The 17,048-nt window shown below is 39.7% G+C and overlaps 1 protein-coding gene across 4 annotated transcripts in view; it reads left to right on the forward strand.

Annotated features, from left to right (window-relative positions):
- LOC124367913 (serine/arginine repetitive matrix protein 2-like) overlaps positions 1-17,048 on the forward strand; it is a 163,910-nt gene that overhangs the window by 4,875 nt on the left and 141,987 nt on the right. For all 4 annotated transcript variants that reach the window (XM_046825112.1, XM_046825113.1, XM_046825114.1 and 1 more), the window contains exons 2-4: positions 202-336; positions 1,893-2,134; positions 3,761-3,903. In XM_046825112.1, the coding sequence (XP_046681068.1) occupies positions 202-336; positions 1,893-2,134; positions 3,761-3,903 (520 nt within the window). The remainder of the gene's footprint in view (positions 1-201; positions 337-1,892; positions 2,135-3,760; positions 3,904-17,048) is intronic.

Consider the following 17,048-nt stretch of genomic DNA (forward strand, 5'->3'; position numbering starts at 1 on the left):
GCTTGGAAGTAGATATTCAATAGTAAAATTCATTTAGAAGATGGTGGTACAAATTTAACAAATCCAAGGTTCACCAAGTCTATTGTATTCCCAGTGCTTAGTTTTCTCTGTGGAGTTATTGTTCAACAAAATGTTAATTTATCAATGCCCACCAGATACTTAATAATTGTAGTAGTTAATATTACTAATTTTGTGATGCAGATGGAAAAAGCAGTGGGTTACGAGCAGCGGCGAAGGATCAGAGCTCAGATCCGTATAGTCAAGAAAGATCAAGATGACAGAATCAAGACAACCCGGCAGAAATCCCCAACTCGCTCACCAACCCGAGATCACAAGGTATCTAAACAGTAAAATGTTTTTAAATCAATTTGTAATTTCGAGTAAAATAATTTTGAAGCATTTTTTGGAGGATACAGTAGAATACGGATTGGAATATATTACTCCAAGGTATTCACATGGACTTTATTTATTATAGAAACCTTCCACGAGAGGTATAGGTACAGCATTGAACTGGACTCATCTACTTTAAGGAGGTTAGTGAACTTAAAGTGTATTCCATAAATTTTTTGTTGTCTATTTCTTCACATTTTTCATCCCCCCTCCCCCTGTTATCATTAACATAAAAAGTCTTCCGATTTATACCATATCACAAGGACGTAGTCAGCGAGGGGGACCAAGGCGTCCGGTTCCCCCCCCCCCCACGAAATTTTCAACTTTTTTAGCTAACCAGTATTACTGAAATGTACTTTTGAAAGATCTTTCTCAACATTTGCACGAGTTAAAACATTTTAAGAACCAAATAGGAAATGAGTCTTTGACTGCACTTACCTAACTTTCTGACCACTACTGGAAAATATCAGTCCTCTTTACCCCCCCCCCCTCTTTCACCAATTTCTTCCTGGCTACGTTTATGTGTCAAATCAATGCCTACACAATTACCTTCTTGAAATGTTTCGACCTCGATGAGGTGATCCATGTTCACTCAACAGATAGTAAACCTAACTCAGGGAAGATAATCGAGTAAGCAATGTTTCGACGGCTTTGTTGTTAAAATGACACCGGCCGTGTAAGGCTAAGAAGTAAGATCCTTGAGTATTGTTTGGTTTAAATAATTCTGGTAATTTTTGGTCCTGCCTTATTAGCGAGTCTGATTTTGGCAATATACAATTTCCAAACTCGTATGTAGCTACCCTCTGTTAAAATTGTTTTCCAAATATATTTGCTTTTTAAGATTCTTGTTTGAAAACAATTTTTTCCGGTGACACGTTAAATTTAATAATCACTAAAATTAAGTCAATGGGTATTTAAACAGTCATTTAAATTTCCTTTATTATTAAATAACTTTCAACTACGTTTATTAAACAAATAATTTAAGTATTAATAGTGCCTTACGTCTGTAGTATGTAGTTTTGTAAAGTATATTTTACTATTCATATTGTATTCAGTATTTTACTACATGAATTGTGAGTAGTAATGCGTGGTTTGAAAATATAAACAATAACACCAATATCAATATTTCTATTCCATGCACATATTGTAACACTATTGCAAATAAAAATTAAGAATCAAATTAAAATATGAAAATAATTGCTTTTGGTCCAAAAAAAGAGTCACTCATTTAGCTTTGAATTAAAAGCTCATGTTGTTGACAACCAAACCGTAGTGTGGCACTTACGTAAAACTGCACATCCCTTCAAGTTCCTGGTTTTGGGGCTTCTAAGGAAATTCGATCTTAGACGGTTACAAAATTACACCGTGCATCTACATTCATTCTATACATCACTAGATCGCTTCCTTCCAAAAACTGCTAGTTTTAAACGGTTTATAACAGAACTAAATTGCTACGTAACTACGTAGAATTGAGATAAGATAAGATTTTCGTTATCTTCCAGATAACGCAGGAGCCTGCCACGAGAACCCCAGATAAGAGACCGGAGACGAAGAGGGCCTCCAGCCCGAGTAAAAGCTTCCAGGAGCGGGTAACGGAGCAGCGGAGTACCACTCGGCGGACGACCACAACCACGACCTCCGCCAAGCCAACCACAACCACGGTGGAGCATACCACAACCAGAGCAGTGAGGGAACGCTCTCCTGTAGACAAGCCTCTGACCAACGGCTACCACAGCCCTGACAGGTACGAGTATTTATCGCATTTTCTCAATCAAAATTCTTCCCTCCAACGTTGTAAACCTGCAGGTCAGATTCCGTTATATGCCCCCAACGCTTAAACTTTTTTCAATGAACTTAGAACGTTATAAAACGATGTAGTTGAGTAACAGAACTAACATTATGCGCCCAACGCTAATTTTTCATTTACGGATGATTATAATGAATTACAATTGATTACTAGCTAAGAAAAAAGGATACTTACGTATTATATCGACCATACCCCTACATTTCTCCAAACACAAAAATTGAACAAAAACAAACATTACCAAACAAAAACTAAACTCTTTATTAAAAATAAAACACAAAAAACTTGTTTTTATTCTTGATCACACTCCGCCACCCAAAATGCGAGTGCCTCCGGCTGCCGGAGCCCGCGCTGATGTCAACGAAAGAAAAACATCCCTCGAGATAGTACCTATCAATAAATAATATTAAATTCTAGAGGGGCTGATCAGAAATATAAATTGAATTGTAATGGAAAGGCAATTATGTACCGTGCAAAAAACTTAAATAATCATGTGATGCCGCGCGGCCTGCCGTAATCGGGATTCCCGAGAAAGATAAGATAACAGCGACAACAATACCGACCGCAATACCTGGAAATGCTTGTTGATTGATGGAATGTTAGTTCTGTTACTCAACTACATCGTTTTATAACGTTCTAAGTTCATTGAAAAAGGTTTAAGCGTTGGGGGCATATAACGGAATCTGACCATCTTAGAAAAATGTTAATATCAACTTACGCATTATGGACGTGGGATGTGAGGTTATCGATTCGAAAACATAACTTAAATTTGGGAGATTTTCAACCAACGATCCCAATTGAAAATTTTATATTTTATTTAAAACTGTTGAATATTGAAAAATAACCAAAGTTGGTTTTATGGTCCTATCCTCTGATTACTTCTCCCAATAGTGTTTTAGAGATGCATCAAATGACCTAGAGCTTGTTAAGAGACTGGAACTGTTGTTATGTGCATAATGTCAAAAATATTAGAAAAATGCTCATATCAAGTTACTCATTATGGACATGGTGTGGGAGAATGCCGATTCGAAAACATAAGTTTGGGAGATCTTCAAACAACGGCCCCAATTGAAAAATGTATATTTGATTTTAAAACTTTTGAATATTTTTGCACCTTTAGTATTTTTGAAACGCACTGTAAAAACATTCATGAAAGTTTGGTCAAAAATAACCAAAATTGGTTTTATGACCTCGTCCTCTGACTACTTTTTTCTCGATATTGTTTTAGAGATGCATCTAGTGATCTAGAGCATGTTAAGATAATTGAACAGTTGTTATTAGAAGGAACGTATATATTTCGTATATTCCACAGTTATTTTGCACGAAAGTAGTTCAAAAGCTTTGATTCTATCTTTGGTGAAGCGCCACAGGATAGGAATGAGGTTGATATGAGTTTGGTGGATTTCCATTTAGTTATTAACATACAAAAGAGGTGTCTTTGTTTAAACTTCCTTATTGGTTGTGGATGATTTGAAACAGTAAAACAACCCTGTTGCAAAAGGTGGTACTGATCTTCCTACAAGTATTTTGGCTAGGGCCGATTTAACTAGTTCCTATAATTTCCAGGAGTTCTCCAATTCTCAGAACCACATCCCCCCAGCGCAAGGAGTCTCTGCCTGACCGTCGAAGTCCAGTGTCGATGTCCTCCCGTGCAGACACCCAGATCCGCAAGTCCTCCAAGACCGAAGCCGTGGAGGTCACCTCCTCAGGTTAGTAGATAGAGACAGACTTAGATAACTCGTCCATAAAGCAATGTTGAATCTATAGGGTTTTTGGAGAGGCAGTGCAGAGATGGCTTCCCACAACACGCAATGAGCTGACAGCTTACATCTAAACTAACTAAACACATACACTATGTGCATACAAATCCACAGGCAAATAAAGTGAATGATTGGATAAAGCTTAGTTATTTCAGCGGTCAACCAGATTTTGTTAAAAGCTAGGCTGTATGTATATAATGTTACATATTTATTATTTTTGTTGTTGTTTAATTGTTATTTATAATTATTGTTGTTAAATGATCGGAGATTCTTTTTTTATATTTAACTATTTATGGAATGCTGTTTTTTTATGGGCAATATTTTATTAGTTGTTATCCAGTTATTTAATTTACTATCTATTTATACTCTGGATAGTAAATTATGTAATATCCTCATCATGTTATATAAAATGCCAATTTTTAAAAATCTGGATTTATAGAAAGAAGCACCACAGCCACACAACAAGTAACGTTAAATTTGTTTTTAAAATTATAAACTAAACTAAGCAAAGCAAACAATTTATAAAACTGTAATGTAATTTTGTATCTCGCTTTTTTACGTTTCATTATGGACCTCACAGGTTATGGACCCATGTTGACTTGGTGGAGCCATGATTCTATAACATATTACGGACCTTACAGATTAAGTCATGTTGACTTGGTGGAGCCATGATTCTGTAAAATGACATGTTAAGAATTAATAAATCCCACTAATATTATAAATGCGAAAGTTTGAATGTTTGGATATTTGGATGTTTGGAGGTTTGTTCTCGAATCACGCTGAAACTGCTATACGGATTGTGCTGAAATTTGGAACAGGTATAGCTTTTGGTCTGAATTAACATTCAGAGTGCTTTTTACCACCCATAACACATTCATTTCACCAAATAAAGTCGAATTCAAATTGAAAAATTAGTTTATTTACATTCGAATGTTATGATAAGAACGAAACGAAATAACGTTTCATAATTCAAATTAAACTGGCACTAAACATCTGTTAACAGCTATAATTCGACAAACTTTCTTAAACATCTGTTTACATTGTTAGTGAAAATAAAAAGATAATGGCGGGCGACTTATTATGCCAAAACACCGGGGGTGAATTTAAACGACCAGAACAGACCCATATTGACCGCAGCAACTTTTTAGTTGTACGATACACTTTCGTCATTGGGATAAAAAGGCTAACTCTTATTGTTACTGAAGCCATCGAAGAACATCAATAAGTTATCATGGAAGGATCCCAAACCTCTGTTCTTTAAACTTACCTATATCTAAATTGGATCAGGAGATTGGAATAGCTTCGAGTGACTATCGATTATCTCTAGACTGTTTAATATGTCATAGAAAAAGAATACATAGATATATTGTCCAGTTTTTCATAAGAAAATTGCGTGCGGAGCCGCGGGTAACTGCTAGTAAATAAATACATTCGCGCTGTGTGTAGTTCCTGTATGACGTTCATAGATGTCGCCAGCATCGAGTAACGTTATTCTCGCTTGCTTTATAGGTCAACCTCAACTAAGTATTATATATTGTATTTCAGCTAATATTATTGAGATAGCGGAGCTACTAAAAATTTACAAACTTTAAACTTTAACTCAGAGATAAATGTATTAAATTCAGAAAACTCTTACTATAATAACTGTTATTAGTTTCAAAACTGCTCGGTGTAGTTAGGATCCCAGAAGGAGTTTTAGATTATTTAATTTTTAGATTAAATTGTACTTATTAGTAATTTGCGGATAGGAATCAACATTTCAGGAAGCAAACATTATTGCAATGCGTGACTGTATCAATAAAGTTCATTTTCCTTTGTTACATTACTACTCCTCTACCTATAGGCCTGTTCAGAATATTCAAAATTGCGGGAAAATCTCAGATGATAAGGCAACATTTCAAACTTTATAAAACCAAAATTGAAACGAACATGAGTAGAGTAATCTGTATGCTATTGGAATTAATCATTGTGTGTGTTTAAAATCATATAAATATATATATATATATATATATATATATATATTATATATTATATATATTATTTATTTATATACATACCATGTATATTATAATAGCCATAGCCCATTATCCCATTATCAGAACATCTCAAAATTTATTTAGAACAGAAAATAAGTTTTGGTATTTGGAATTATATATTTCAAAGCAAATTTTAAGTTAAATAATAAATTTTATTGAATAGCATCTAATAATATGGTCATGTTATAATTGTTAAAGGATAAGATCCAAAGGTACACAAGCTCCATTTCCTCGTTTGTGGCTCAGTATTCAATCGCCAACGCAAGTTCCTTCAGATAATGAATGCAATTTGATATACGGTACTTCGTTGCACGCATTGAAATTTGAATCTCGGGCGCCGATTGTGACTATAAATTTATCAACATTTCATTCGATAATATTTACTTACTACTACAAATCTTTATTTTGATACGTGTATTTGCCAATGTAATGTACCAGGCACACAGAAGAGAAAACCTGATTGTCTACTGAATGAAAGACTTAAATGACGCAGTCCATGGATAGACATGCAACTTCATCGAAATAATTATGGTCTATATAGAAATAAAGCTTCACGCCAAATTTGAAATCTACAGATAAAATCGTTTTCTAAATATCGGTTTCAGACCCTCGAGTAATAGGCTTCGCTAACGCTCAGTCAATTATTACAAGTCTTTTTCTCTCTTTGTTTGTTTTCTTTTTTTTTAAGGAGATGCCCTTTTAAGGCTTACTCTGCTCGTCCTCATGGGCGGTCCTGTGCGAGGATCTTATCAAACAGAATAAGGGGGAGAGTCGATACAGTACAAGGTCGATGGTAGTGATAAAAAGTGCAAGGGTCACAGACAGGATTTGTCCCTGCGCTATCTCTAACTCAGGCCCAAAATCCAACGTCTAGACCGCTTGGCCATCGGCACTCAACGTCTGGATACGGCACTGAATGGACTGTACTGCACAAGTTTTTTCTCTGATGATTCCAGGGCACAGATATACCGATGAACCTAAATATTTAGTAATTACGAACAAGAATTTTAGACACGGTTTAAATCTATTCATATGACCTCAGCTGGATGCCGTAAAACATAATTTCTACCTAAGAATTTTAAATCCTTCCTTCAGCAATAGTACTTCTTTGTGCTATTGAGTGAATTAAAAGTAATAAACTCTCCAATATAAAAGTTTTTATAAATCAAAACCGTTAAATTTAAACCGTAACAAACTGAGTACAATCATAGGACATTTTATCATGTGTCAGAGTTACACATGACATTGTGGTGAAGTCATTTGTTGGATTGGTCAATGATTACGTTCTGTCGTGTACTTCGATAAACCAATATATCGGTTTAAGTCTCGTTAATTATATTGAATCAGTCAGCATATCGTGAAAAAATAATTATATTACTTGCTATAAAACAATCAATGTCAGCGATACGTTTAGAAATTACTTACAATATAAATTAACTATTGATAAAATTTTAACCCATTGAGTGCCAATGTATGAGGCACTTGTAACTCTGGTGTTGAGGACAGAAACTCCAGTACAACAAATGCAACACTAGTGTTGTGGACAGAAGGTCCAGCACAACAAATACAACACTAGTGTTGTGGACAGAAAGTCCAGTACAACAAATGCAACACTAGTGTTGTGGACAGAAAGTCCAGTACAACAAATGCAACACTGGTGCTGAGGATAGACAGTCCAGTACAACAAAAGCAACACTAGTGTTGTGGACAGAAGGTCCAGTTGAGCCGGTTCTATACCTATATCTCCCCGGCTCATGTGTGTTTTATATAGTGTGTGTGTGGTTTATTGGCTGCAGAGGCGACTGTCCTTTTGAAGGCGTTTGGCCTTTCCGGCAGAGTGGCAAAGACTCCGAGCCGTGCCTTGTACTAGTTAGGAGCAGCTCCAGTTTAATTTATTTTGTTAAATTAAGTGTTTGTTAGTTTGCTGAGCATTTCTCCTTCTAACATGTGCAGCTAAGTTGACGGCCCCTCACTGATGAGGTCCAAGGGATGAATTGTTTTATCCTGTCATCTCTCCATCATGCGTGGTCGCAGAGAAACTTCGCCTTTGCGCTAGCTGCTGTGAAGGACGGCCACCCATGATGGACATACCCTACTATTCAACACCTGTGATACCCTGTGATATTGTTATTGTTGCCATTTATATAGTTTATATTTTGTTATTTAGTTTTAAGTTAGTTTTAGATATTATTTAGTTATTTCTTGGATTTCATTAGGAGCCCGCCCTTAGCCGAAGGATACCGGGTGGAATTGGCATTTCTTGTTTCAAATTATGGCATTTCTAATTTTTGTATGCAGGTGCACCTGACGGAGATTGTTTGAGATATACTACTGCAGGCACTTTTATTTTTTTTTTAATTTATTAGTATATATATTTATACATAATTTATATTGACAGGATAGGCCTGTGTTTTCGAAGTAATGAACCTGAGTATGCTGACCACGGTGTTCTTTTTTTTTACCTAGTTTTTGATCCGGCATCCCGTTCGCCGCCATGGGCGCGCGCTTCCCTGATGTTTGCTGTGGGTGTGCGGGCGGCGATGTCAGGTTTCAATGGTAGCAGAGCGTGGTTAGCTGCTCTCTCAGCTGTCTCTCAGTTCTGGTTTTGTTTGTTGGTGTAGGTTAGTGTTAGGTAGGGGGAGGGTTAGAGTACACTTTTTTTTTTTCATTAGGAGCTCGCCCTAGCACAGGATACCGGGTGGAATTGGTTTATTGTCTTGCTTCCTGCAGACTTACCCTTTGCAGGGGAGCAAGGGACTCTAAATTGCTTAACCGCTAAATTTTATCTAACTGTACTCTACTTCTCCCCTATCAATGTGTTGTTTTGTTATATTTATTGCTTCTGTGTTTGTAGGTTGTGGTTAGTGTACATTTGCAGGGTATCCTTCTATTAGGTGGCAGGTATTAAGTTCTTCACTTGGACCTCGTCAGTTGTAAGCCTTTTGTGAGTTGAGTCCACTTAGGTTACTAAGTAATTTTTGCGTACGCTCTGTTGTTTATTGTTTATTTATTTGTCTTAATTGTTTGGTATGGCTTTTTTCTCTGGTGCCTGAACATCTACGCAAGCCCGAGTTGGTTTTCGAGGTCCTGGCGAGAGGACAGAAGCCCGAGGGAGATGTGAGGGCATTAAGAGCTCAATTACGGGCTTGTATAGCGTTGGACCGCAGCTGGAATGCAGAGTTCCAAATTAACACAGGAATTTGAGTTTTGTAAAACCCGAATGGAGGAATTGGAAGACGATATTAATTTTGAGTCACTTCCCATGTTCCGGGTCAGCAAAGGCTAGATTGGCATCTCAGCTTTTACATTGGCGTGACAGAATAGTTTTACTTTATGTCGGCTCCTAGTTTAGACTCTGAAATTAAAGTTGGGCTTTTTCGGCCAGTAATAAATTAAAACAAGCCCTAGATGGTTTGAGTGAGGTGCGCTCGGTGAAGGAGAAGGGGGGGTACTATTTACCGCTGTCACTCCAACGGAGGTTCCCACTACCATTACTTTTGCTAACCATCCTCCAGCTCCTTCTTTCGAGCCTCCCAGAGTTTACTATGTCTCCGATGGGTAGTGGCCCTCCTGAACCGGCTGCTGAGGTTTCATCTATAGTTGTGCCTTCCTTTTCTAGCTTTGGCAAACTGCCTCATCCTTTTGGGGAGTGTGTTACAACACTTCCCCAGAGTTGATGGACTTGACACTAATTTACTTATCCATTTTCTTCTGGGAAAGTTTTTAAACTGAGAGAATTTCCTGGTATGACAGATGCCATGCTTATGCAGATTTTAGCGCAGTTTTCCTTAAGGCCCCTTTTTGATCGCCTCCTAGACTGCCTTAAGAGAGGTGCCACCTTTGACCCAGTTCCACGCCGAGATATTGGAGTTCTTTGTACCTGCTCGGGTTAGGGAGCGCTTGCGGGTGGAACGCGTTTATCGTCCTCAGGCACCAGATGAGACGTTGAGCCATTTTGTCGGGGAGATACGGGATGTAGCCCGGGTGTTGCGCTTGAGCTTGAGCGAAACGGAGTTGGTGAGCCTTATTTTGGAGGGCATTAAACCTGAAGAACGCTCCCGTTTGATTTTTTGTAGCCGTCCCGCATCTTTTGCGGATTTTGGACCGGCTCTCCATCATCTCTAGAGGGGTTCAGGATGCGGATGATCAAAGGGAGGCCATGTCGAGGCATCTTCCTCACTTGCCTCCGGGGCGGTCCATGCTCCGGTGCAGTCTGAGCCAGCAGCTGCTCCTTCCCGTAGGCAGCCTCCTACCTGTTATGGCTGCAAGCAAGTGGGACATATTAGACCGTTTTGTCCACTTAATAAAAAAAACTAGTAAGCTTGCGGACGAGTAAGCCCGACTCGTGCCGTAAAGGTAATTCTGAGGGCAAATATGTACCTAAATTTTGATGGTAAAAGGGTAGCTGGTTTAATACAGAACAGAAAGAAAACAGAAAGAAATAGACTTGGGGACAGTTATCATCGTTGGCCGAGAGGGGAGGTTGCTGCTCTGGCTGCGCAGGGAGTAAGGGCTGCCCGCTCAACCTGCCCACAACTGGATGTGCTTGTGGGGGAATGTGGTGCAGAAGGCCCTGGTTGATTCTGGGTCAGCACGCAGCCTGATTTCTTTGTCGTTTTTTGAAGATCTAAAATCCTCTGGGCTAATACGGCAGGGTTGAGCCTAGTTCACTTATTGCTGGACTGCTTCACGCACACCTTTACCTATTATCTGTAGTGCCCAGATTCACATCAAAATTAATTATTTCTCTTGGGATTGGAGCTTTTTGGTGGCTAAGGACCTGACTTTTCCTTTCATCTTGGGAGCAGATTTTATCGGAAAAACTGGCATGATTTTGGATTTGGCCTCCAGTCATGTTTTCTTTGCTTTCGCCAGGCGGGTGCTCGTTCCCTTTTCTGATGTCGAGTCTCGTGGGACTGCTGCCTTAGAGATGGAAGATAAGAGCTTGACTCCTCCTGACCAACTAGGACATCTTACGCCGAAAGAGGCTGAGGACATAAGGCAGATTTGTTCCCGTTTTCCTGAAGTCCTCACTGACAAACTGGGCACGACCAATCTCTTGGAATACGAGATTCGTCTTACAGACACCCGTCCTGTACGTTCCCATCCATATAAGCTTGCTCCGCCAAGATGGAAATTCTGAGAAATATGATCGATGATTTACTTAAGAGTGGGGGGTAATCGAGCGTCTTGCTCAAATTTTTCCCAGTCCAGCGTTTTCTAGTGCCGAAACCTAATGGGAAGTCCAGATTGGTCCTGGATTATCGAAAGCTCCAATGCTCAGATAGAAATTTGACTCCGTGCCTCTCCCGATTTGCATTCTGCTTTCGACTGGTTTGGTAAGGCCAAGTATTTCTCCATTTTTGATCTTAACCAGGCATACCATCAGATTCCTCTAAAAACACGAGTCTCGACCTCTCACTGCCTTTTGTGTGCCTTGGAATTTGTACCAGTTCACCCGAGTGCCAATGGGCTTGGCTGTGGGGGCCAAACACTCACCAGACTCCTGGATTCTATCTTTCATGATGTCAAATTTAAGTTCGTGTTCAAACTATCTGGATGACCTGCTTGTGTACAGTGAGAGTTATGAGGGAGCACTTGACTCATCTGGAGGAAGTTCTAAACTAGGCTGCGAGAGTCTGGCCTTTACCGTCAATCCTGAAAAGGTGAGTTTTGCTCAGCCTGAAATATCGTTTCTGGGTCATCTTGTCTCTTCTCGAGGTGTTTGTATTGATCCAGAGAGAACCCAGGCAATCAGGGAGTTTCCTCCTCCTAAGGATGCCAAGGGGATTGCCCGTTTTGTGGGAATGATAAATTTTTATCGTCGTTTCATCCCCAATGTTGCTGAAGTGGCGGCCCCTCTGAACTCTCTTAGGAAAAAGGGTGCCAAGTTTGAGTGGGGTGAAAGCGCAACAGACTGCTTTTGAGCAGCTGAAAGAGGCAGTGATGCAGCCTCCAGTCTTGGCTATGCCTGATTTCAGTCGTATAGTTCGTCTTGCAAACTGATGCTTCCTCCTTAGCCGTTGCTGCTGTTTTATCGCAAGAAGTTAGATGGTATCCGGCAGCCCATAGCTTATGCTTCACGCACGTTAACCCCTTGTGAGAGAAGAAGAGTTGTTCTGTTTATTGAGCTGGAATGTTTGGCTGTCGTGTTTGGAATTAAACAAGTTCAGGCGTTACCTAGAAACATAAAGAATTTTTGTTGGAAACCGACAACCAGGCACTTTCTTGGCTCCTTGCCCACCCCCGTCAGCTCGGGAAGATTGGTCGCTGGGTAGTCCAAATTTCTGCCCTTAAGTTCTCAGTGCAGCACGTGCGAGGCACCCAAAAATATCATAGCGGACACTCTGTCACGCATGTATCACTTACACCAACGACCACCAGGATTTATCAGAGCCGCCATGTTGTGGCGTGCTCCTAGACTTTCCTCTGGCATTTTCGGACATTGTTCCACACCAACTTAAGGATCCCGAGCTGACTGCTATCATCAATGAGCTTAAAAACGGAGGTGCCCACCCTCCTTATTTTTCTGTACCGAGGTGCTCTATGCTGCCGTGACAAGCAGCGGAGGAAAACCTAAGTTAGTGCTGCCAAGCTTTCTTGTACCGATGGTCTTTCAGTATTTTCATTCTTCTCCTGTGGGCGGACATTTGGGAATTCATAAGACCATCGCGAAGATTAGGGATCAGTTCATCTGGAAAGGTATGGACCGGGATATTGCAGCTCGAGTACGTTCTTGTGAAACTGTGCTCGCTAAGCAAACCCGCTCAAAATACCAAGTTGGGTCTTTTTGTCATCTGAGGTGGCGGAAAAACCTTTGGAGAAGGTTTTCATTGACTATGTTGGGCCTCTCCGCGCGTAGCAAGTCCGGAAATAAGTTCCTACTTGTTTGTGTGGATGCCTTCTCCAAGTTTGTTTGGTTGTTCCCATTGCGGAGTTGCTACCGCGCAGCTCACGGTGCAAGCACTTCGTAACCATTTCTTTCAAACACTTTGGAATCCCCGCCACCTTAGTTTCCGATAATGGTTCACAGTTTGTCTCCAATATCTTTAAAAGAATGTGCTTTGGGCACGGAATCCGCCATGTGACTACTTCCCCTTTCTATCCTCAGCCTTCTCACGCCGAACGGTTTAATCGCAATCTTTCGATCTGCTCTCATTGCCTTTCATGCGGAAAATCAGACCACCTGGGATCAACAACTACCTTGGATCCAATTTGCCTTTAATACGGCCCAGCATGAAAGTCACAAGGCGGTACCTTTCGAGTTATTATTTGGCTTTCCGCCAAACAACCCTTTGGCAAACCTTTGGAAAATTAGCGATCTTCTGCCACCTCCTGGTACTCCCGATGTGAAAGCCACTTGGGAGGCAGCCAGGCGGAATCTCATTCGGGCTAGGGAGTTAGTAAGGAGGAAGTACAACCGAGGTCGTATTGCCAATCCCTTCCAGGTGGGGGATCTAGTTTACTGCAAGGCTCACCCAGTCAGTTCGGCTGTGGATAAAAGAGCTGCTAAACTTTTGCTACAGGTGGACTGGGTCCCCACAGCATCTTGAAGTTTCTGACTCCGGGTGACTGCCCCGACTGGGAGATCCTCAGTCCGGGAAGATTTTCAGGAAGGCGCACATATCCCATCTGAAGCCTTGCCGGAGGTCATCCGTGATTTCTCCTTTGTCTGTGCGGGAGGGTTTTAGGTCCAGAGGCCTGATCACCTCTGCTCCTTCTTCCCGATCTAGGTTCCTGTGTTCTTCTTTGTACCCTCACTACTCTTGGAGGGTTTCCTTGCCTCCAACTGGATTTTCTTGGTTTTCCCTTCTGCAGACTTAAGGGTTTCCGGTTTATATTTCTTCAACCATTGGGGGGGAGAGGCATTTCGTTTGGTTCTTCATTTGAAGAAATTAACAGAGGGGAGTTCCTCCTTTTGGGGGGGGAGTCTGAGCCGGTTCTATACCTATATCTCCCCGGCTCATGTGTGTTTTATATAGTGTGTGTGTGGTTTATTGGCTGGCAGAGGCGACTGTCCTTTTGAAGGCGTTTGGCCTTTCCGGCAGAGTGGCAAAGACTCCGAGCCGTGCTGTACTAGTTAGGAGCAGCTCCAGTTTAATTTATTTTGTTTTAAATTAAGTGTTTGTTAGTTTGCTGAGCATTTCTCCTTCTAACATGTGCAGCTAAGTTGACGGCCCCTCACTGATGAGGTCCAAGGGATGAATTGTTTTATCCTGTCATCTCTCCATCATGCGTTGGTCGCAGAGAAAACTTCGCCTTTGCGCTAGCTGCTGAAGGACGGCCACCATGATGGACATACCTACTATTCAACACCTGTGATACCCTGTGATATTGTTATTGTTGCCATTTATATAGTTTATATTTTGTTATTTAGTTTTAAGTTAGTTTTAGATATTATTTAGTTATTTCTTGGATTTCATTAGGAGCCCGCCCTTAGCCGAAGGATACCGGGTGGAATTGGCATTTCTTGTTTCAAATTATGGCATTTCTAATTTTTGTATGCAGGTGCACCTGACGGAGATTGTTTGAGATATACTACTGCAGGCACTTTTATTTTTTTTAATTTATAGTATATATATTTATACATAATTATATTGACAGGATAGGCCTGTGTTTTCGAAGTAAATGAACCTGAGTATGCTGACCACGGTGTTCTTTTTTTTTTACCTAGTTTTTGATCCGGCATTCCCGTTCGCCGCCATGGGGGCGCGCGCTTCCTGATGTTTGCTGTGGGTGTGTGCGGGGCGGCGATGTCAGGTTTCAATGGTAGCAGAGCGTGGTTAGCTGCTCTCTCAGCTGTCTCTCAGTTCTGGTTTTGTTTGTTGGTGTAGGTTAGTGTTTAGGTAGGGGGAGGTTAGAGTACACTTTTTTTTTTCATTAGGAGCTCGCCCTAGCACAGGATACCGGGTGGAATTGGTTTAGTGTCTTGCTTCCTGCAGACTTACCCTTTGCAGGGAGCAAGGGACTCTAAATTGCTTAACCGCTAAATTTATCTAACTGTACTCTACTTCTCCCTATCAATGTGTTGTTTTGTTATATTTATTGCTTCTGTGTTTGTAGGTTGTGGTTAGTGTACATTTGCAGGGTATCCTTCTATTAGGTGGCAGGTATTAAGTTCTTCACTTGGACCTCGTCAGTGTAAGCCTTTTTGTGAGTTGAGTCCACTTAGGTTACTAAGTAATTTTTGCGTACGCTCTGTTGTTTATTGTTTATTTATTTGTCTTAATTGTTTGGTATGGCTTTTTCTCTGGTGCCTGAACATCTACGCAAGCCCGCCGAGTTGGTTTTCGAGGTCCTGGCGAGAGGACAGAAGCCCGAGGGAGATGTGAGGGCATTAAGAGCTCAATTACGGGCTTGTATAGCGTTTGGACCGCAGCTGGAATGCAGAGTTCCAAATTAACACAGAATTTGAGGAGTTTTGTAAAAACCCGAATGGAGGAATTGGAAGACGATATTAATTTTGAGTTGTAATATTTATTACAACAGATTTACCTATTTTTTCAGCTAAACCCTTCCAACATGTTCCGTAATACGCACCTGGATTATCTATAATCTATATTGTTTTCGTAAACAACAAGCATTAATCTTAGATATCAAAGTTTACAATCGATATCTTTATATTTACAAACAACGTTTATCATATCAGAGTCGATAAGACGAGTCTTGTTTTCGCGCGCTGGAAACAAATATAGACGGCTGCTATCTACATCCACCTGAGGTTGTAATATTTATATGGACGGTTCAGTTTAGAAACGCATTAAACGCCATTTTGGTTTCAATGAATGGTTTTGTAATTTTCATTTCAATATTTTATAGAAGTACTCTGTGAAAACCAAATTGTATGTACACGATAAGATGAACGCTTCGACTACAGGTTAACAACTTCTAATCCTGTTGTCGATTTTTTGTTTGAAATTAATGGGATAAAAGACTCCTGATGAGATTCTGTTTTACCTGGAGTTGGAATTGAGTTATTTCATGTTCAAGTTACATAATTTTTAAATAAAAAAATTAATACAGATCTTAGGTACAGACTTATCTTTACAAGCCTGAGCTGTAGCAAATAAACTTTTGTTTAATACACTTAGCCCTGATTACATTGTTTAAAATTCGCATGAGTATAGAAGATTAGTTTCTTGCGATAACACTAGTATTACAATTGCAATTTTCATCTCTTTACATTATCAATAAATAATACAATAATATTAATTGCCAGGTCTTCAATGGTATGTCTTTTACTACAGTAAAACTTCAGAGACAGACGTAGAAAGTTACAACTCGTACTTTAGAAAAAAAATAGAAAATCGTGTACATATAGATATTTAGTAAAGTGAGGAAAACCGCAAATTAAATAATATGACAAATTATCTAGCTTATTTTTTTAATATTTATTAACTATTACAGTTTTATTTGGTACAGATATTCACAGAGAGTGTACACTAAAATTATTGTGGTAATGTTCTTTACTCCTAGCATTCATGTAAACCATTAAACGTCTCTGATAAAGATTTACAGTATAATAGAAAAAGAATCTATTAATTATTTATTTACAAATCACGAGTCCATAGATATTACATTTCTCCTTGGCGCCTGACAAAACATTCAGCTACACGCACTACTATTGTGCTGAGCAGTTTGCATTGAATTTTGGAAGGGACTTGTCTTATCGTAATTGGCTCGAAAATGTATTTTCTGTCTGAGTTTCTCTCTGTCTGCAGAATGTCTTGAAATTGGGCATGCTCCTTTACTGAACCTGTTACGCGATGGGGTGTACATTTTGTAACTGTTCTCATTGAATTGCGGTATACAAGACAAAATTATTCATATTACGGTGTCTAAAATCTAAATGTATGCGTCACTTCAAAACCTGTAGCAATATATTAATATATCATAAAAGAGTGGTTTTGTATGCGATTCTTAACTCAATAATATAAATACTCGAATGTGCTAAACACACAAGTTTAAATAACAATGATTGTTTGGAATAATAACGCACAGAGAGTTCAGTGTAACAATAAACATTAAACTGTATATAACACGCGATCTCACCTTGTT

This window comes from Homalodisca vitripennis, chromosome 8, assembly GCF_021130785.1.
Source record: "Homalodisca vitripennis isolate AUS2020 chromosome 8, UT_GWSS_2.1, whole genome shotgun sequence".
NCBI lineage: Eukaryota > Metazoa > Arthropoda > Insecta > Hemiptera > Cicadellidae > Homalodisca > Homalodisca vitripennis.